General features: G+C 38.0%; 1 protein-coding gene across 3 annotated transcripts in view; it reads right to left on the bottom strand.

The window, feature by feature from the left end:
- Nucleotides 1-12,188: 12,188 nt before the first annotated feature.
- Nucleotides 12,189-18,013, bottom strand: part of kcnh5a (potassium voltage-gated channel, subfamily H (eag-related), member 5a) — a 131,921-nt gene continuing 126,096 nt past the window's right edge. The window contains exons 11-13 of one of the 3 annotated variants that reach the window (XM_063001344.1): nt 13,210-13,388; nt 12,542-13,107; nt 12,189-12,490 (exon numbers count right to left, since the gene is read on the bottom strand). In XM_063001344.1, the coding sequence (XP_062857414.1) occupies nt 12,216-12,490; nt 12,542-13,107; nt 13,210-13,388 (1,020 nt within the window). In that variant the 3' untranslated portion in view covers nt 12,189-12,215. Of the gene's footprint in view, nt 13,389-18,013 lie in introns of all 3 variants that reach the window. The other 2 variants (XM_063001343.1, XM_063001342.1) reach the window with 2 other exon arrangements.

Consider the following 18,013-nt stretch of genomic DNA (forward strand, 5'->3'; position numbering starts at 1 on the left):
GTTCCCAGATCAGAAATAATTGCTGTGGTGCAGCTCTGTGGTAATGGCCCAAATTGCAGCTCTTGGCTACACTGGGATCACTGAGACATGGTTTTTGTCCTACCCATGAGATACTTTGGCCTCAGCTATGACAAATGATCACTCTTAATTTAACCTCAGATTCCTGTGTTGCCTGGAAGGAACCTGTGTACACGCTTTCAGTAAACTTTCTTCTCTATGGGTTTTAGTTTGTGTGTCTTGGGCCACAGTCATCAGTGACCAGGAGTGGAAGAAAAATAATTGGACCTGTTTTTTATTAGAGCAGCACTAGGTGAAGCTGGCATCATTTAGATCATGTTGGAACGCTCTTCACTCTCAATGATATTATATGAGCAGCAGTTTAAAAGGAGGCACTTAGGTTATTTGAAATGTTTTAGATAACTGAAATGTATTACATTAAGAAAATTATAAATATGAAAGAAAATGTACATTATACATTAGTACTCTTAAGATACTTAGGTATAACTATACATGAACATACACAGACCAGGCATAACATTATGACCACTAACAGGTGAAGTGAATAACACTGATCATCACGGCACCTGTTAGTGGGTGGGATATATTAGGCAGCAAGTGAACATTTTATCCTCAAAGTTGATGTGTTAGAAGCAGGAAAAATGGCTGAGTGTAAGGATTTGAGTGAGTTTGACAATTTGTGGACCAAACTGTGATGGCTAGACGACTGGGTCAGAGCATCTCCAAAACTGCAGCTCTTGTGGGGTGTTCCCGGTCTGCAGTGGTCAGTATCTATCAAAAGTGGTCCAAGGAAGGAACAGTGGTAAACCGGTGACAGGGTCATGGGCGGCCAAGGCTCATTGATGCACGTGGGGAGCGAAGGCTGGCCCGTGTGGTCCGATCCAACAGACAAGCTACTGTAGCTCAAATTGCTGAAGATGTTAATGCTGGTTCTGATAGAAAGGTGTCAGAATACACAGTGCATCACAGTTTGTTGTGTATGGGGCAGCAAAAGGGGGACCAACACAATATTAAGAAGGTGGTCATAATGTTATGCCTGATCGGTGTATAGAGCAAAAACATAGAGTATTAAAATGATAAAGATTAGAGCAAAAGAACATTAATTCATAACTGGGATATGAATTCATTCAATGGGTGAAAGGCAGGAAACGGACAGGTCACCAGTCCATGGCAAACATGCATTCACACACACATCACACACACACACACACACAGACACACACACACACAATAATTCCTAAGACAATCATACAATGTTTTTGGACTGTGGGTGGAAACCAGATCACCCAAACGGAAACCCACGCAGACATGGGAAGAACATGCAAACTCCACACAGAAAGGACCTGGACTGCCCCACCTGTGAATCAAACCCAGGACCTTCTTGCTGTGAGGTGGCAGTGCTTCCCACTGAGCCAATGTGCCACTCTTGAAAAAAAAATACAAAACAGAGAAATCAGACACTTGCTTGTATCACTACATGTGGCATCTTCACCATGAATGAAAAGTAATGTGTTTCATGGAACCGACAAGACGTAAAATACACTCTTGTGCTAATTAGATTAAAATAAATCATTCACAGTCTGCCTCTAAAAACCTGGCAGACAGAACTCCATCCCACTAAAATCAGAAAAAAAATCCCTCCTATTTCTGCAGAGATGGTGGCATTTGGCAAAGCATCATACAAAATTAGACGATGTGGGCAGAACAGGATATTCAGAGAAGATATTTTCAGGACTCTCACCAAAAACCTTCTGTTACCAAGTAATAAAGTGAAGAGTAAATAATAACTTCATATTAAGACTACACATCTTCCACTTAAATTACTTTCACATGATCATAACTTGAGTATGCAGAGCATCGTGTAGGTGGTACTTTCAGCTTTTCAGGACACAGGTCTAAAAATACAGTCATATACAAGAAAGGTGCATTGTGCAACCAGAATATCCATGTGCAAAGTCTGGAATACTGTTTCCTGGGGCATATGTTAAAACACACACGCCAACCAGCGTTACATAACACAATATACACCGATCAGCCATAACATTGCAACCACCTCCTGGTTTTTACATACACTGTCCATTTTATCAGCTCCACTTACCATATACAGTGTATCACAAAAGTGAGTACACCCCTCACATTTCTGCAAATATTTCATTATATCTTTTCATGGAACAACACTATAGACATGAAACTTGGATATAACTTAGAGTAGTCAGTGTACAGCTTGTATAGCAGTGTAGATTTACTGTCTTCTGAAAATAACTCAACACACAGCCATTAATGTCTAAATAGCTGGCAACATAAGTGAGTACACCCCACAGTGAACATGTCCAAATTGTGCCCAAATGTGTCGTTGTCCCTCCCTGGTGTCATGTGTCAAGGTCCCAGGTGTAAATGGGGAGCAGGGCTGTTAAATTTGGTGTTTTGGGTACAATTCTCTCATACTGGCCACTGGATATTCAACTGAGCTACAGCATGGTGGCCAAGGTCATACAGCGGTTTTCCAGGACAGGTTCCACTCGGAACAGGCTTCGCCAGGGTCGACCAAAGAAGTTGAGTCCACGTGTTCGGCGTCATATCCAGAGGTTGGCTTTAAAAAATAGACACATGAGTGCTGCCAGCATTGCTGCAGAGGTTGAAGACGTGGGAGGTCAGCCTGTCAGTGCTCAGACCATACACCGCACACTGCATCAACTCGCTCTGCATGGTCGTCATCCCAGAAGGAAGCTGATGCACAAGAAAGCCCGCAAACAGTTTGCTGAAGACAAGCAGTCCAAGAACATGGATTACTGGAATGCCCTGTGGTCTGACGAGACCAAGATAAACTTGTTTGGCTCAGATGGTGTCCAGCATGTGTGGCGGCGCCCTGGTGAGAAGTACCAAGACAACTGTATCTTGCCTACAGTCAAGCATGGTGGTAGTAGCATCATGGTCTTGGGCTGCATGAGTGTTGCTGGCACTGGGGAGCTGCAGTTCATTGAGGGAAACATGAATTCCAACATGTACTGTGACATTCTGAAACAGAGCATGATCCCCTCCCTTCGAAAACTGGGCCTCATGGCAGTTTTCCAACAGGATAACGACCCCAAACACAACCTCCAAGATGCCTTGCTGAGGAAGCTGAAGGTAAAGGTGATGGACTAAACCCAATTGAGCACCTGTGGCGCATCCTCAAGTGGAAGGTGGAGGAGTTCAAGGTGTCTAACATCCACCAGCTCCGTGATGTCATCATGGAGGAGTGGAAGAGGATTCCAGTAGCAACCTGTGCAGCTCTGGTGAATTCCATGCCCAGGAGGGTTAAGGCAGTGCTGGATAATAATGGTGGTCACACAAAATATTGACACTTTGGGCACAATTTGGACATGTTCACTGTGGGGTGTACTCACTTATGTTGCCAGCCATTTAGACATTAATGGCTGTGTGTTGAGTTATTTTCAGAAGACAGTAAATCTACACTGCTATACAAGTTGTACACTGACTACTCTAAGTTATAACCAAGTTTTATTTCTATAGTGTTGTCCCATGAAAAGATATAATGAAATATTTGCAGAAATGTGAGGGGTGTACTCACTTTTGTGATACACTGTAGAAGCATTTTGTAGTTCTACAATTACTGACTGTAGTCCATCTGTTTCTCTACATACCTTTTTAGCCTGCTTTCACCGTGTTCTTCAATGGTCAGGACCCCCACAGAACAGGTATTATTTACGTGGTGGATCATTCCTCAGCACTGCAGTGACAATGACATGGTGGTGGTGTGTTAGTGTGTGTTGTGCTTGTATGAGTGGATCAGACACAGCAGTGCTGCTGGAGCTTTTAAATACTGTGTCCACTCACTGTCCACTGTATTAGACACTCCTACCTAGTTGGTCCACCTTGTAGATGTAAAGTCAGAGACGGTCGCTCATCTATTGCTGCTGTTTAAGTTAGTCATCTTCTAGACCTTCATCAGTGGTCGCGGGACACCATGGGTGCTGTTGGATATTTTTGGTTGGTGGACTATTCTCAGTCCAGCAGGGACAGTGAGGTGTTTAAAAACTCCATCAGCACTGCTGTGTCTGATCTACTCACACAGCACATCACCACCACCCAAATAATACCTGCTCTGTAGTGGTCCTGACCATTGAAGAACAGGGTGAAAGCAGGCTAAAAAGTATTTAGAGAAACAGATGGACAGTCAGTAATTTCAAAGTGCTTCTATATGGTAAGTGGAGCTGATAAAATGGACAGTGAGTGTAGAAACAACGATGTGGTTTTAATGTTATGCCTGATCGGTGTATACAGAAAGCATAAATCATGTGTGCAATAAAATTTTTAAAAGGCTGTTAATGCTTTCACAAAAAGTGTCTTCAACATGTCTGTTTACAGCGCTCACTGTTTCCAAAGTGGGACTAGTATGGGGGCGACAGTGAGGCTGAGTTTCAGTCACTGACAGGAGCTTTAATTAAAGGTATTGAATCACTATCACTGAAACCATGCAGGGTACATGATGCATCTGTCACAAATGCTACATGTTTAAGGCAGCATGCTGCAGATAAAAAGTGAGAAGGTCTGGTCAATCATTTTTCTAAAAAAAGAAAGTTTTTTACTTTGTAATAATAAAAATGTCAAATCTGATTTATTTTGGTGATTTTGGTGGATTTTGGAACAGACAATTCTAATTACATTCTCACAGTTAGAACTAAAGAAGCTGCTCTAGTTTGTTTTGTTTTGTTTATTGGTATTTTAACGTCATGTTTTACACTTTTGGTTACATTCATGACAGGAACGGTACTTACTCATTACATAAGGTTCATCAGTTCACAAGGTTATATCAAACACAGTCATGGACAATCCATCCATCCATCCATCCATTCATCCATCCATAATGAATGCCGTCTTTAGGACAATTTTCTAAATACCTGGAAAAACTAGGAAACAGCCTACCCACCACTGGCTTAGAACCTGCCATGCAAGAAGGAAACCCCAGCTCCTGCTTCTTCTGTGATAAGTAATGAACTTCAGTTGAGCCTAAATTTGCCAGTTTGAAGCTGGGGCTTCTTTCTTGTACCTAGTGTTTCTGGGTGACACAGCACCCACTGAGCACTAATCAGGATAAAGTGTTAAATATTTATGAATAAGCTTTATAGACATTATAGGCTTTACCTTACCTGCTGTAAAATATGTGCTGCAAGAAATGAACCAAACTTAAAGTTAATATTATCATTCATTTAATAATTTAATTATATTCATTTTTACTATCCACTTTATTCCTGGTTTAAGTCTTAGTAGGTCCGGTGCCACCAGTGACACGTTTACTTACTCACCAGCAGCTAAGAGGAGCAGCCATACAACGTTTTGCATGTGCTAGAAGGTGAAAAGAACCTAAAGTACCCAAAAAAAACCCACAATAAAGAATTCTGAGAAGAATATGCAAAACTCCTTACAGACATTGACATTAGTGAAAATCCCACCTAGATCCAGAGAAAATGTTGCTTTGGCACCCACTCTACCCCCCTCTACAGTCATGCTGCTTGCTGTTAAATGTGATTAATAATTAATAATAAAAACAATACAACAAAATTAGTACAATGATCTTTATTTAAACACCAGTGTATTACACTGTATATAACAAATTATAGTATTTTTCATGCCAGTGTGGTAAAAATAAACATTTTGTCCCTGCACTGCCAACAGTTTCTAAATATGTTTTACACTACATAAAAAGTAAAGTCTCATGTTCATGAAAAGGAAATTTTCCTTAAAAAAAAATAGGGTTCTCTAAAAGGAAGTGCTTGTATGGAGTTCAGAAAAATGAAACCAAATCATTTAGCAGTAAAAGTTGTACCATGCTGCATTATTAATCCAGTGTATTGATGTGGTATAGACTTTGTAATTAAATCAGTATGCCATATTGTTAAGCCTCTCATTTTGTTACAGGATCACGTCTCTGATCGGTCCAGCACTATAAAAAAAAGCTTATCTGCCCAGGCTGTCTTGGCAATCTCTGTGCACAAAGTTGCAGCAAAGTGCCAACTCAGCAGGATAACATCGGTCTTATTGGCAGCATGCAGTCAAACGTCTGAACCCACCACGGACAGCTTTGTGTAGCTCCAGTGTACATTACAGAAATGGAGGCTGACTTTCATTCACTTTCAGTAGTTTTATTCCCTGGCAGGTTTGACACATTTTACAGCTTTTAAAGAAATGCTACTTCTATTCTGAAATCCATATTTATAAAACGAGTGTACAGTCATGTACACCAACCAGGCATAACATTATGACCACTGACAGGTGAAGTGAATAACACTGATTATCTCTTCATCACGACACCTGTTAGTGGGTGGGATATATCAGGCAGCAAGTGAACATTTTATCCTCAAAGTTGATGTTAGAAGCAGGAAAAATGATCAAGTGTAAGGATTTGAGCGAGTTTGACAAGGGCCAAATTGTGATGGCTAGACGACTGGGTCTGAGCATCTCCAAAACTGCAGCTCTTGAGGGGTGTTCCCGCTCTGCAGTGGTCAGTATCTATCAAAAGTTGTCCAAGGAAGGAACAGTGGTAAACCGGCGACAGGATCATGGGTGGCCAAAGCTCACTGATGCACATGGAAAGCAAGGGCTGGCCCGTGTGGTCCGATCCAACAGACGAGCTACTGTAGATCAAATTGCTGAAGAAGTTAATGCTGGTTCTGATAGAAAGGTGTCAGATGCCTCGATGAAACAGGGCTGTTTTGGCAGCAAAAGGGAGACCAACAGAATATTAGGAAGGTGGTCATAATGTTATGCCTCATTGCCCATTGCATATTTGTTACACTGAATTATTTTACATGGTTAAACATAGTATAATATTATACTTAAGTAAAACTAAATATAATATATAATACGGCAGCTTATTTAACAAAGTTAGCAATACAATTATCACCCTGTAAAAACCTTATTCCCCCTTGGCTCCTCAATCGACTAGTTCAATAATTAAACAGTCAGATCATATGTAATATCATTTAATTAAGCAATAATTGTAAGCTTCTTCAATAACACTATGCCACAATATAAAGAAGAACTAAGAATGTTAAAATATATAGTCTTAAAAAGGTAACAAAGCATCTATATGGATATACCACTCCAACAAATTGAGATCACAGTTGGATCCATTAACATCAAACAGAGAAAACTTGGAAAAGTGGTCAGTATACAGTGGATTGAGACAGTATTTAGACCCATTGATTTTTTGACACTTTACTGAGTTGTAGATTTGCTTTTGAATTGCCAATTTTTTACTCATCAATCTACCCATAATGACCCATACTGACAAAGTAAAAACATGTTTTTTCCAAGAAATAAATTAAAAGCACTGTTAGACAAAACTAGTCCTCATCCAATATTATCTCTATGGTGAAACATGGTGGTGGCAGCATCATGCTATGAGTGTGCTACTAAGTGGCAGGAACAAGGAGGGTTGAGGGACGGATTAATGCAGCCAAATACAAGAACATCCTTAAGGAAAATATCCTTAGAACAACATTTGGACTGAAAACACACACCTTGCTGCCTACTGCCTACCTGGGCAGCTCTTTCAGTAGAGAGGATTCTAATGAGACATCAAACTCAAAAGGCAGGTTATTTAGATGCACTAGTTAGACAGACATTATGGTGATTTCAGTCAGTTTTCGCTTACTAGGCTGCTAACATCTCCCTCCGTGCATCAAAAACAGTAACCCAGAGTAAGGAGAAAGTCTTCACATGTCTTCACTAAACCTAAACCAAATAAAATCTCACTATCTGATCTGATGGAGTTTTAGAGGATCTGACATGAAGAATGGGATTAACTAGCCAAATTACAGAAGACTGTAATTGCTGTAAAAAGGAGCATTAAATAAAGGGTTTAAAAGATTTTGTTAAGAAAAGATTTGAGTTTTTGATTTTTATTTAATTTCACTTGAATTCAGTGTAGATTGATGGGCAAAAATGACAATCATATCCATTTAAAATAAAAACATCTAAACAATAAAGTGTGCAAAATTTGAGAGATCTGAATACTTTCTAAATCCACTGACAAATAGTAGGTTTTACAAAATGCATTTAAAATTTTTTTTTTACATTTGTCAACATTTAGCTCAGTTTAGGTCAGGATTTGTGACTCCATGATTTAAAAAAGGCTTGGCCAAAATAGGATACATGGGGTGGTGGTAGCAAGGAGAACACCACTGCTGACCAAAAAAAAAAAAAAACATCAATGGATGATCACTAAACCTTTTTAAATACTACTTTATTGATCAAGATAATAATCCAAAATATAAAAGCTCATTAAAAATTTAATTGTTTTGGAATTGCTTAGGAGAAAAACTAATACTAAAGACAGTGTTTAATTGCAGTAATTAATGCGGGGGTTGTATTCTTTACAAGGGTAATAAGGGTACTAGATAACATTGTTTCTTTAATTTTTTTAAAATTGTCTTACAAAATGAGTTGTTTTTACTTAAATTTGCTCTTCATAATAAAGTGCAATATTTATTTTTCTAAAATCATTCATTGTGAACAAATATGCAATAATACGTAATTAAAATGGGATATTTCACTGTATCCTAAAGCATCTTTGTTAATATACATGATACAGTCTTTGTGCTCCTCTCTTTTATACTGTAGAGAAAACAACAGACTCGAACAGAATGAACAGAAGAAAAGAGAAAATGAGTTGGTGCACCAAAGCTAATTTGTGTTTTCCTTTTGTACCTGAAGGCAAAGATCAGTACACAGTTATGCAAAATGCCTTGAGTTTTTCACATAACGTTACTTTGTTAATAAAATACAGTTTCAACAGGAGAACTGCTTATTATTCTCTTACCTCATCTACAACTGTCACAAGTAATCACACTTCTACAAAAATCTGAGCAAGATAATGCACTGATATGAATAAGCTATGATGCAGGGAGCTCATCAACACAAACGTTATAAAATATACTTTGTATTTTTTATCTCAATGAAATCAAATGATCAATCAATTTAGAATAAACATATAATCAACACTGGTGATGCAGACAGATTAGATTATACAATATAATGTCACATAAGGCATACAATTTTAAGTTATAGAAACTGACGCACCATAGTTCTCTTTCTTCAAAAGTAATGGTTTATTATTATTATTTAATTATTAGAAATTTGTCACTATTAACCTGATCTTAGGTTAAGGCATTGATGTGTTATGATGCCTCTGTCAAGAATGATCAATATCAATCTTCCTTTAATCAGCTGATTTATGTGCAAAATAGTCTTAACCATTTGTGCCTTTGGGAGGAAAACAAGCACACAAAAGTCTTTAGTAAAAAAAAACAGAGCCCTGGTATCTATACAATAGCAAATCATAAATTAATGCAGTAAGTATTTGAAACTAAAAATTAATTTTTACTTCATAACCACCTTTGTAATGTTTATATATTATAGACAAAATATACATATTTAAGGTAAATTACAATATATCTGTTTTATACATCTACATTATATTATTCTTAAATTTTATGGATCATGTATTGGTATTAAATCATAATTTATAATTAGTTTAAATAGTTACTGCATTATTTCATGGTTTGCATGGTTATTTAAAACAGAAAGTGCAATCTGTTCAGTCCTATGCCAACTTTTAGCTTCCAAAAAGTCTGCCAGGGATACAGAGCTTTGTTGTGGATAAACATTACATTGAAAGCAGATGGTATAAATGAGATCAGTCGAACAAAATCTTCAAATGTAAAAAATATACAATTGATGTCTAAAATACACAACAGAACGTGTCAGTTTGAATTGGGCCGTATAGATGTTTTTTAAATTCTTACATTTCTGCTTAGTGTCTCGGAAGGTTATAAATGTAGAGTTATTGCTTATTATTGTTAAGGCCAGATGTTGAGACAGATGACTAAAAAGGCTAATTTATTACAGAAAATGTAATATAAAGAGTTCACAAATATGTTGATCACATGTTTAAATATTGAGAATTCATTGGATAACTAGCTGCAATTGTAATTTCATGAGAAATAAAAGCTACAAACTATATCAGTACAATGTAGAAGACAGTAAAAACTTAGTCCAATACATATCAAATTATTACCTTTACATACTGTTTAAAAATTCTTAATTATTCACCTCACTGCAGCAACTGTTAAATGGATTCCTGATTCCTTTAATTCATATTAGATGTCTAACAACCAATTTAATTAAGCTAAATTTAACAAAGTGAAAGAAATAAAGCATATGAGCTCAGTGATATTTTGTTTACTTTCAGTTTTAATGAGGACGCTACATAGTGGGAACATCTGCAGAGCTAAATTAGCTTTACTTGGGCTGTGGAACTAAGAAGCTGACTGTGCACTGATGCTAGAGTGACTGTAAAGCACTTTTTTAAATACTAACAATCTAAGCTAGTGCTTAGTACGATGTGAGCTGGATGTAGCTCTGGTAATGCTAAGAAAAAGTAACAAGGACATTAGCCATAAAGAGGCATAACATGTCAAGGAACATGGGCCACTGTTTGATTAGTGTTGCAAGAACATGTTTAGTAATAATAATAATAATAATAATAATAATAATAATAATAATAATAATAATAATAATAATGCTTGTGATACAGTCATATTACTGACACTGAATAGCATATGTTTCAGAAAACTTAAATTTATATATGGTTTAAATGTAATACTGCTGTCAAAAAGTTATAAAATGTCTAAACTATTTGTGATATTTTAACATTAGAGGTCCTTGTCACCTCTTAGACAGACATTTGGTGTCAATGTGAGGCTGTACGACACTTGATTTTTAAATGGACAACATAAACAACCAAAATGTCTGTGTTTTGGTCAAATGTAATTAAAAATGTAAAAGAGGATATACAAAGTCCTTGTACCCAGCAGGCACTTTTAGGGCTGGTAGGTCCTTGTATGACTTCTGTATATATTACTACGTAATGAAATATATGTAATACGTAAATATATGGGCTATGTAATTAAATATATAATATTTAATATTTATGCTATTTGAATGTGCTCAGCAGGTGTGCAAGACTTTTCAAAGACTGACCCATATCCTAAATATGACATATGAATGTTTACTTTGTGACTGGGGTTAACAGAGACTAAACTACATGCATTAGCTCCCATATAAGGCCTGTTAGCTACATTGCTTAATATGCATGTCTTGGTTTGATAGTGTTCTAGTAAGTATTTTCCTTTTACTGTAGAAATAGATTTAATAAGCTGGAGAAGAATGTGTAATGTAATACATGTCGAATTTTCTTGTATCAGAGTATAGCCAAGCTAAGATAACATGAAAACCAGAAAAAGGGGAAGAAAAAATGACATTTAAATGTATATCCATCTGCAGTACATATAGTAATCAATCAAATGGACCCATATCTCTGTTGAACTCATGCAGGGGGGAATATGTCCATGCTAGTGATAAGACAGACATGGGTATATTCATGCTTTTATGACTGACGTGTTTTTCCCCCCGAAATTCAGCCCTTAGTGTCGGACTTAATGTTTACGTGATATGAGTAAATGGTTGTATCTTTCGTTCATGCCAATTCATAATACAAATCCAGCATGCACTCATTTCATATTAAAGCTTTTACACAACCATCACACAGTTCCGAATGTTTCTTAATGCTAAACGAATTGTAAATAATGCTGCACGAATTAAAGTTGAAGATTAAAGAAATATGAGATGAATACATACATCTGTATGTTGTGTCAAAAATTAATGTCTTTAATTTCCACTTAGAGTCAGCATGCTATGATCTGAAAGTATCTTGGAATAACACATGGGTATATATGGTAGAAAAAAAGGAGTGAGAAGACTGAAACAGCTACTCTGGTTGGCAGAAGTGTTTTCTAGAAGCAGTGCCACTAAATGACTCAAAGCTACTGTGTGCAGGGCACAGAGCCTCTGTTCTTATACTGTAGATAAATTCCCTGAAATATCAGTCAGTCAAAAGATAGTCTAGCACATAAGGTCAGTATAAAAGTTGTGTCTTTTTAAATATTTCTGCATGCAGTCATAAATATACAAGCAACCACTGGTTTGAAAGTAGACATCATTGGCAGGCCAGATTCCAGCTGGACATGCATCTATTTACAGTAGAAAGTATTCTTACCGCCTTTTGTTGGAAGGACTTTAATAAGAAACAAACCCACTAGACTATATGAAATAAACAAAGCATTTTTACTTATTCAAAAAGGTCCGTTGTCTATGTCTGCATCTGGGGTTACAGGCCTTGAGACTGTAAAAATGTCCTGACTGTCGGGTTCAGTTTTTGGAGTTGAAGTCTGTGCAGGTGAGCTTCGGCTCTTCCTCTCTAAGAGCAGTCTTAAAATCTCCCCAACCTGGGCTTCCAGGACAGACAAACGACCACTCAGTGTCTGAATGTCGCCCTTTAGTTCTATTTTAGCCTCCTGCAAGGAGCTCTGTAGCAAAGCCTGATCAGGCACAGGCTGGAGGGGAAGACCTTGTGGGGTCAAACAAGCTACTCCATGGCTGAGCAGATGAAACTGGTTACACTCCGTAAGGCTTTGTTCAATAGAGCTGTTCTCAGTGGAGCTTTGCGAGTCGCTTGCCTTGCTAATATGCAAGTCACTTTTGGTAATATCACCATCACAAGACTCAGACTTGTGTAGCGCACTATTTTCATCAACCTCTTCAAAGCCAACATTGTCACTGCCACTGTCAATTCTCTCTAACGTAATCGTAATGGATTTTTTCATTCCCGTCACCTGGTTCTTACTATCTTCTGAGTGCAGTTCAAGTGATGGGTTATCCTCCCCCCAGTCCTCCTCCCTCCGTGGCTGATCTGGTGTAGATGGTGGAGCGAGTGAAGCTCCAGACCCTGAGTTCCTGAGACGCATCCAGCCCCGTCCAACTCCACCTCCTCTGGGATGGACAGGGCTGGTGACCTTGAGACAGTTCTGTTCTGCCACCTTGAGGCTGGGCTTAAGCTCCAACGCCTCATGGCACCCTCTCCTGCTGGAGTCCTCTGTTTGAACATAAGCCAGTGATCTCCGAACTGGTGTTATTTGTGAGACCGTAACAACAGTGGGGCCACCGTTACCATAACCTCCACCTGACCTGGGGGCACCATTTTGCATAGGGGGTCCATGATTATGTGTGTGATGCACCTGGTATTGGGACTGATGATAATGGTGCTGTTGTTGGTGCAGTGGATGGAGCTGGTGCTCCATGTGGATTTGGTTTCTCTCTAGGTCTGCTCTCATCTCCTTCTGCTGTTTGAACTTCTGGAAGAGTTTGCGTACTGGGTGGTCCACAGGGATGGAGAGTGTCACCTCGTTCTTCTGTTGTCTTCTCTCCTCCTCCTCCTTTTTTACATCAGCAATTTTCCGAAAGACAATCTGTAAAAAGGAAATTGTAGTATAGTAACTTTAAAACTAAACTGCATTTAGGCATAAATACTTAACAACCAATAAATGACCATTTAATCACCCTAACAGAAGCAAGGTTTGCCTTTTCCAAATAGTAAAACTGCTACTTCCCTATTCCCATGTCAATTCAGTACATGCAGCATACATATATTTAAACAGCTAAAAAATAAAGATGTTGTTTATTTGATATTATCCAAAAAAAAGATGTTCACACACAAACCACATTTCCAGAGAAATAATCTGTCTCCTACTGAAACATATGGTGAGGAGAATCAGACAACAGCAACCACAGACTGTTAAGCAGCAAGAATAAAAATAAGAACAGCCACTTTTAAAACAGCAACAAATAGTATCTAAATTCCCAAACAATTAAAAATAATATTAAAAGAAAACAATTTCCAAATTTGTTTGTATTTAACAAATAGAATTAAGTTTGAAATTAAAAACAATCAAAATATTTTCTTTGCCTTTTTGTCTGATAAATTAAGGTTTAATAATTTATATATATATTTTTACACATTTAAGAAAACAAGGCAACAAAGACAGCAATATTTAGCAAATTCTTTATCGTGTATTCAGTAAGGAACAGAAATGTATTAAGTACTAAACTTAATCTTTTATGCTCCTTCAAATTTTGATGGCTGCTGCATGTTCCAAAGCTCTGGGACAGAGACATGTTTATCACTGTGTTACATCATCTCTCTTTTTAACAACGTTTGGTAATCATTTAGAAACTCAGAACATGTTGTAGTTGTGAAAGTAGAAATTGTCATAAATTGTGCTTCATAATGCTCTCATGATGCTCTCAGCTGACAGAGCAGTTTAGTATCCGTACTTTCTTATTACAAAGCCAATCAGTTGTAACACACGCATAATGTGGCTTGGTATTGTCTTGCTGAAACAATTAGGAATGTCTCTAAAAAAATTGTCTAGATGGCTGCACCATGTGTAAGTGACCCTCAGCATTAATGGCACCTTCATAAATGTGCAGGTTACCCACCCCTGTAACATGACCAGTGCTGGCTCTGGAACTTGATGATGATGGGAATGGTCCTTTTTTGCTTTGGCTCAGAGAACAATATGTCCATTTACAATTGAGCTTAAGCCAAAAGAAACTCATTTCTGGATGTTGTTGATATATGGCATCTGCTACACATAATAGAGTATTAACTTGCATTTGTAGATGAAGTGACCAATCAAGTTTTAAGTTTAATTTAGTGTAATCATTAATTACAGAAGCGTGTTAGTTTTATTGACGTCACACCTGCGAGCATTTAACAGGCTTTTAACATTTGTTTACTGCATTGCCTGAATTAAAAGATACAGGTAATCCAGAGGTATCTTTGTGCATATGTTACAGACTATAGTTTAAAATTCCTAAATTCCTTGAAGTTGTTCCTTGAGAAACATTGTATTTAAACTGCTGGGCTATTTACACATCTCAATCCATCTTTGCCCAAGACAGAGCATTTTGATAATGTTCTTTCTATCTCTAATCATAATAGCGGCACATGTTACCTACCTACAACATAGTCTTAATTATTTTAAAGATTCCATTACCCCTAACAAAACTTTTAATAATGTGTAGCAGGCATAAAATGATGAATTAACATAAATGTCCACTTTAGCACTGTCTTTTGCTTTAATGCCTTTTCTATAAAGATACATCCTCAAAGAGTTTCTCCCTTATTCAAATTAGAAAATTATACCCTGGAAACTGCTGCATCACCACTGCAATGGTTTGGCATGCATATAACAAATGTATTAATGGGTGATTAATGGAGCTACCATTAATAACCTGATGTCATAATTTATGTTAAAATAAATAAAAACACTCAAAAAACACAGTGTACTACATAAATATTTTAACATAAACATAGTTCATGCATTTGTAGTTAACATTTTCTTTAAATGACCTACTGACCAAGAGAAAGTCTACAAAACCCTGCTAAAGTACAGTAAAAATGAATGTGTCATAAAGGCTGACCTGCTGTCATTAACAGTGGATTGTCCCCCATTTTTGACCTTATTAGCAAAGGACTGGGTACAGGAGTGCCTAATAAAGGCCCCTTAAAGCTAAATGTGAGTCACATTAAGCCATTAAAGCTTATAAAAGACTACAGGCTCAGCTAAGGAACAGGTTTACTGTGGCCCATCGTGCTTACCTCATAATCACCAGAGAAACCATTCTTAGTTTGCTAGAGCATTTGTGTTCAGTCATTCATTGTCTGTTTTACCAACATTTTATCCTGGTCAGAGTCGCGGTGGATCTGATTCACTGGATGAAAGACAGGAAACACCCCTCCGTAAAAATAACAGTTCGGGGAGGAGAAGGGGAGTCGTTGGTTAGCTAAACTGTAACTTCAGGTAAAACTTAGATTCAACTGCATGTTACTGAACGCTATTATCAGCTAGAGTCTAATTCAGAAACTCAGAAAGCAAAGACTGATACTTTACATGTGGTTTAGGAGTGGGACTGTTATTTTACACGTGGCTTAGGAGTGGGACTGTTACTTTACACGTGGTTTAGGAGTGGGACTGTTACTTTACACGTGGTTCAGGAGTGGGACTGTTACTTTACACATGGTATAAGAGTGGGACTGTTACTTTACACATGGTATAAGAGTGGGACTGTTACTTTACACGTGGTTTAGGAGTGGGACTGTTACTTTACACATGGTTTAGGAGTGGGACTGTTACTTTACACATGGTTTAGGAGTGGGACTGTTACTTTACACATGGCTTAGAAGTGGGACTGTTACTTTACACATGGTTTAGGAGTGAGACTGTTACTTTACATGTGGTTTAGGAGTGGGACTGTTACTTTACACATGGTTTAGGAGTGGGACTGTTACTTTACACATGGCTTAGAAGTGGGACTGTTACTTTACACATGGTTTAGGAGTGAGACTGTTACTTTACATGTGGTTTAGGAGTGGGACTGTTATTTTACACATGGTTTAGGAGTGGGACTGTTACTTTACATGTGGTATAAGAGCGGGACTGTAACTTTACATGTGGTTTAGGAGTGAGACTGTTACTTTACATGTAGTTTAGGAGTGGGACTGTTACTTTACACGTGGTTTAGGAGTGGGACTGTTACTTTACACGTGGTTTAGGAGTGGGACTGTTACTTTACACATGGTTTAGGAGTGGGACTGTTACTTTACATGTGGTATAAGAGTGGGACTGTTACTTTACACATGGTTTAGAAATGGGACTGTTACTTTACACATGGTTTAGGAGTGAGACTGTTACTTTACACATGGTTTAGGAGTGGGACTGTTACTTTACATGTGGTTTAGGAGTGGGTCTGTTACTTTACATGTGGTATAAGAGTGGGACTGTTACCTTACATGTGGTTTAGGAGTGGGACTGTTACTTTACACATGGTTTAGGAGTGAGACTGTTACTTTACATGTGGTTTAGGAGTGGGACTGTTATTTTACACATGGTTTAGGAGTGGGACTGTTACTTTACATGTGGTATAAGAGCGGGACTGTAACTTTACATGTGGTTTAGGAGTGAGACTGTTACTTTACATGTAGTTTAGGAGTGGGACTGTTACTTTACACGTGGTTTAGGAGTGGGACTGTTACTTTACACGTGGTTTAGGAGTGGGACTGTTACTTTACACATGGTTTAGGAGTGGGACTGTTACTTTACATGTGGTATAAGAGTGGGACTGTTACCTTACATGTGGTTTAGGAGTGGGACTGTTACTTTACACATGGTTTAGGAGTGGGACTGTTACTTTACACATGGTTTAGGAGTGGGACTGTTACTTTACACGTGGTTTAGGAGTGGGACTGTTACTTTACACATGGTTTAGGAGTGGGACTGTTACTTTACACATGGTTTAGGAGTGGGACTGTTACTTTACACATGGCTTAGAAGTGGGACTGTTACTTTACACATGGTTTAGGAGTGAGACTGTTACTTTACATGTGGTTTAGGAGTGGGACTGTTACTTTACACATGGTTTAGGAGTGGGACTGTTACTTTACACATGGCTTAGAAGTGGGACTGTTACTTTACACATGGTTTAGGAGTGAGACTGTTACTTTACATGTGGTTTAGGAGTGGGACTGTTACTTTACACATGGTTTAGGAGTGGGACTGTTACTTTACATGTGGTATAAGAGCGGGACTGTTACTTTACATGTGGTTTAGGAGTGAGACTGTTACTTTACATGTAGTTTAGGAGTGGGACTGTTACTTTACACATGGTTTAGGAGTGGGACTGTTACTTTACACATGGTTTAGGAGTGGGACTGTTACTTTACATGTGGTATAAGAGTGGGACTGTTACTTTACATGTGGTATAAGAGTGGGACTGTTACTTTACACATGGTTTAGAAATGGGACTGTTACTTTACACGTGGTTTAGGAGTGGGACTGTTACTTTACACATGGTTTAGGAGTGGGACTGTTACTTTACATGTGGTTTAGGAGTGGGTCTGTTACTTTACATGTGGTATAAGAGTGGGACTGTTACTTTACACATGGTTTAGAAGTGGGACTGTTACTTTACACATGGTTTAGGAGTGGGACTGTTACTTTACACATGGTTTAGGAGTGGGACTGTTACTTTA

Source organism: Trichomycterus rosablanca, chromosome 9 (assembly GCF_030014385.1).
Source record: "Trichomycterus rosablanca isolate fTriRos1 chromosome 9, fTriRos1.hap1, whole genome shotgun sequence".
NCBI classification, from domain to species: Eukaryota; Metazoa; Chordata; class Actinopteri; order Siluriformes; family Trichomycteridae; genus Trichomycterus; species Trichomycterus rosablanca.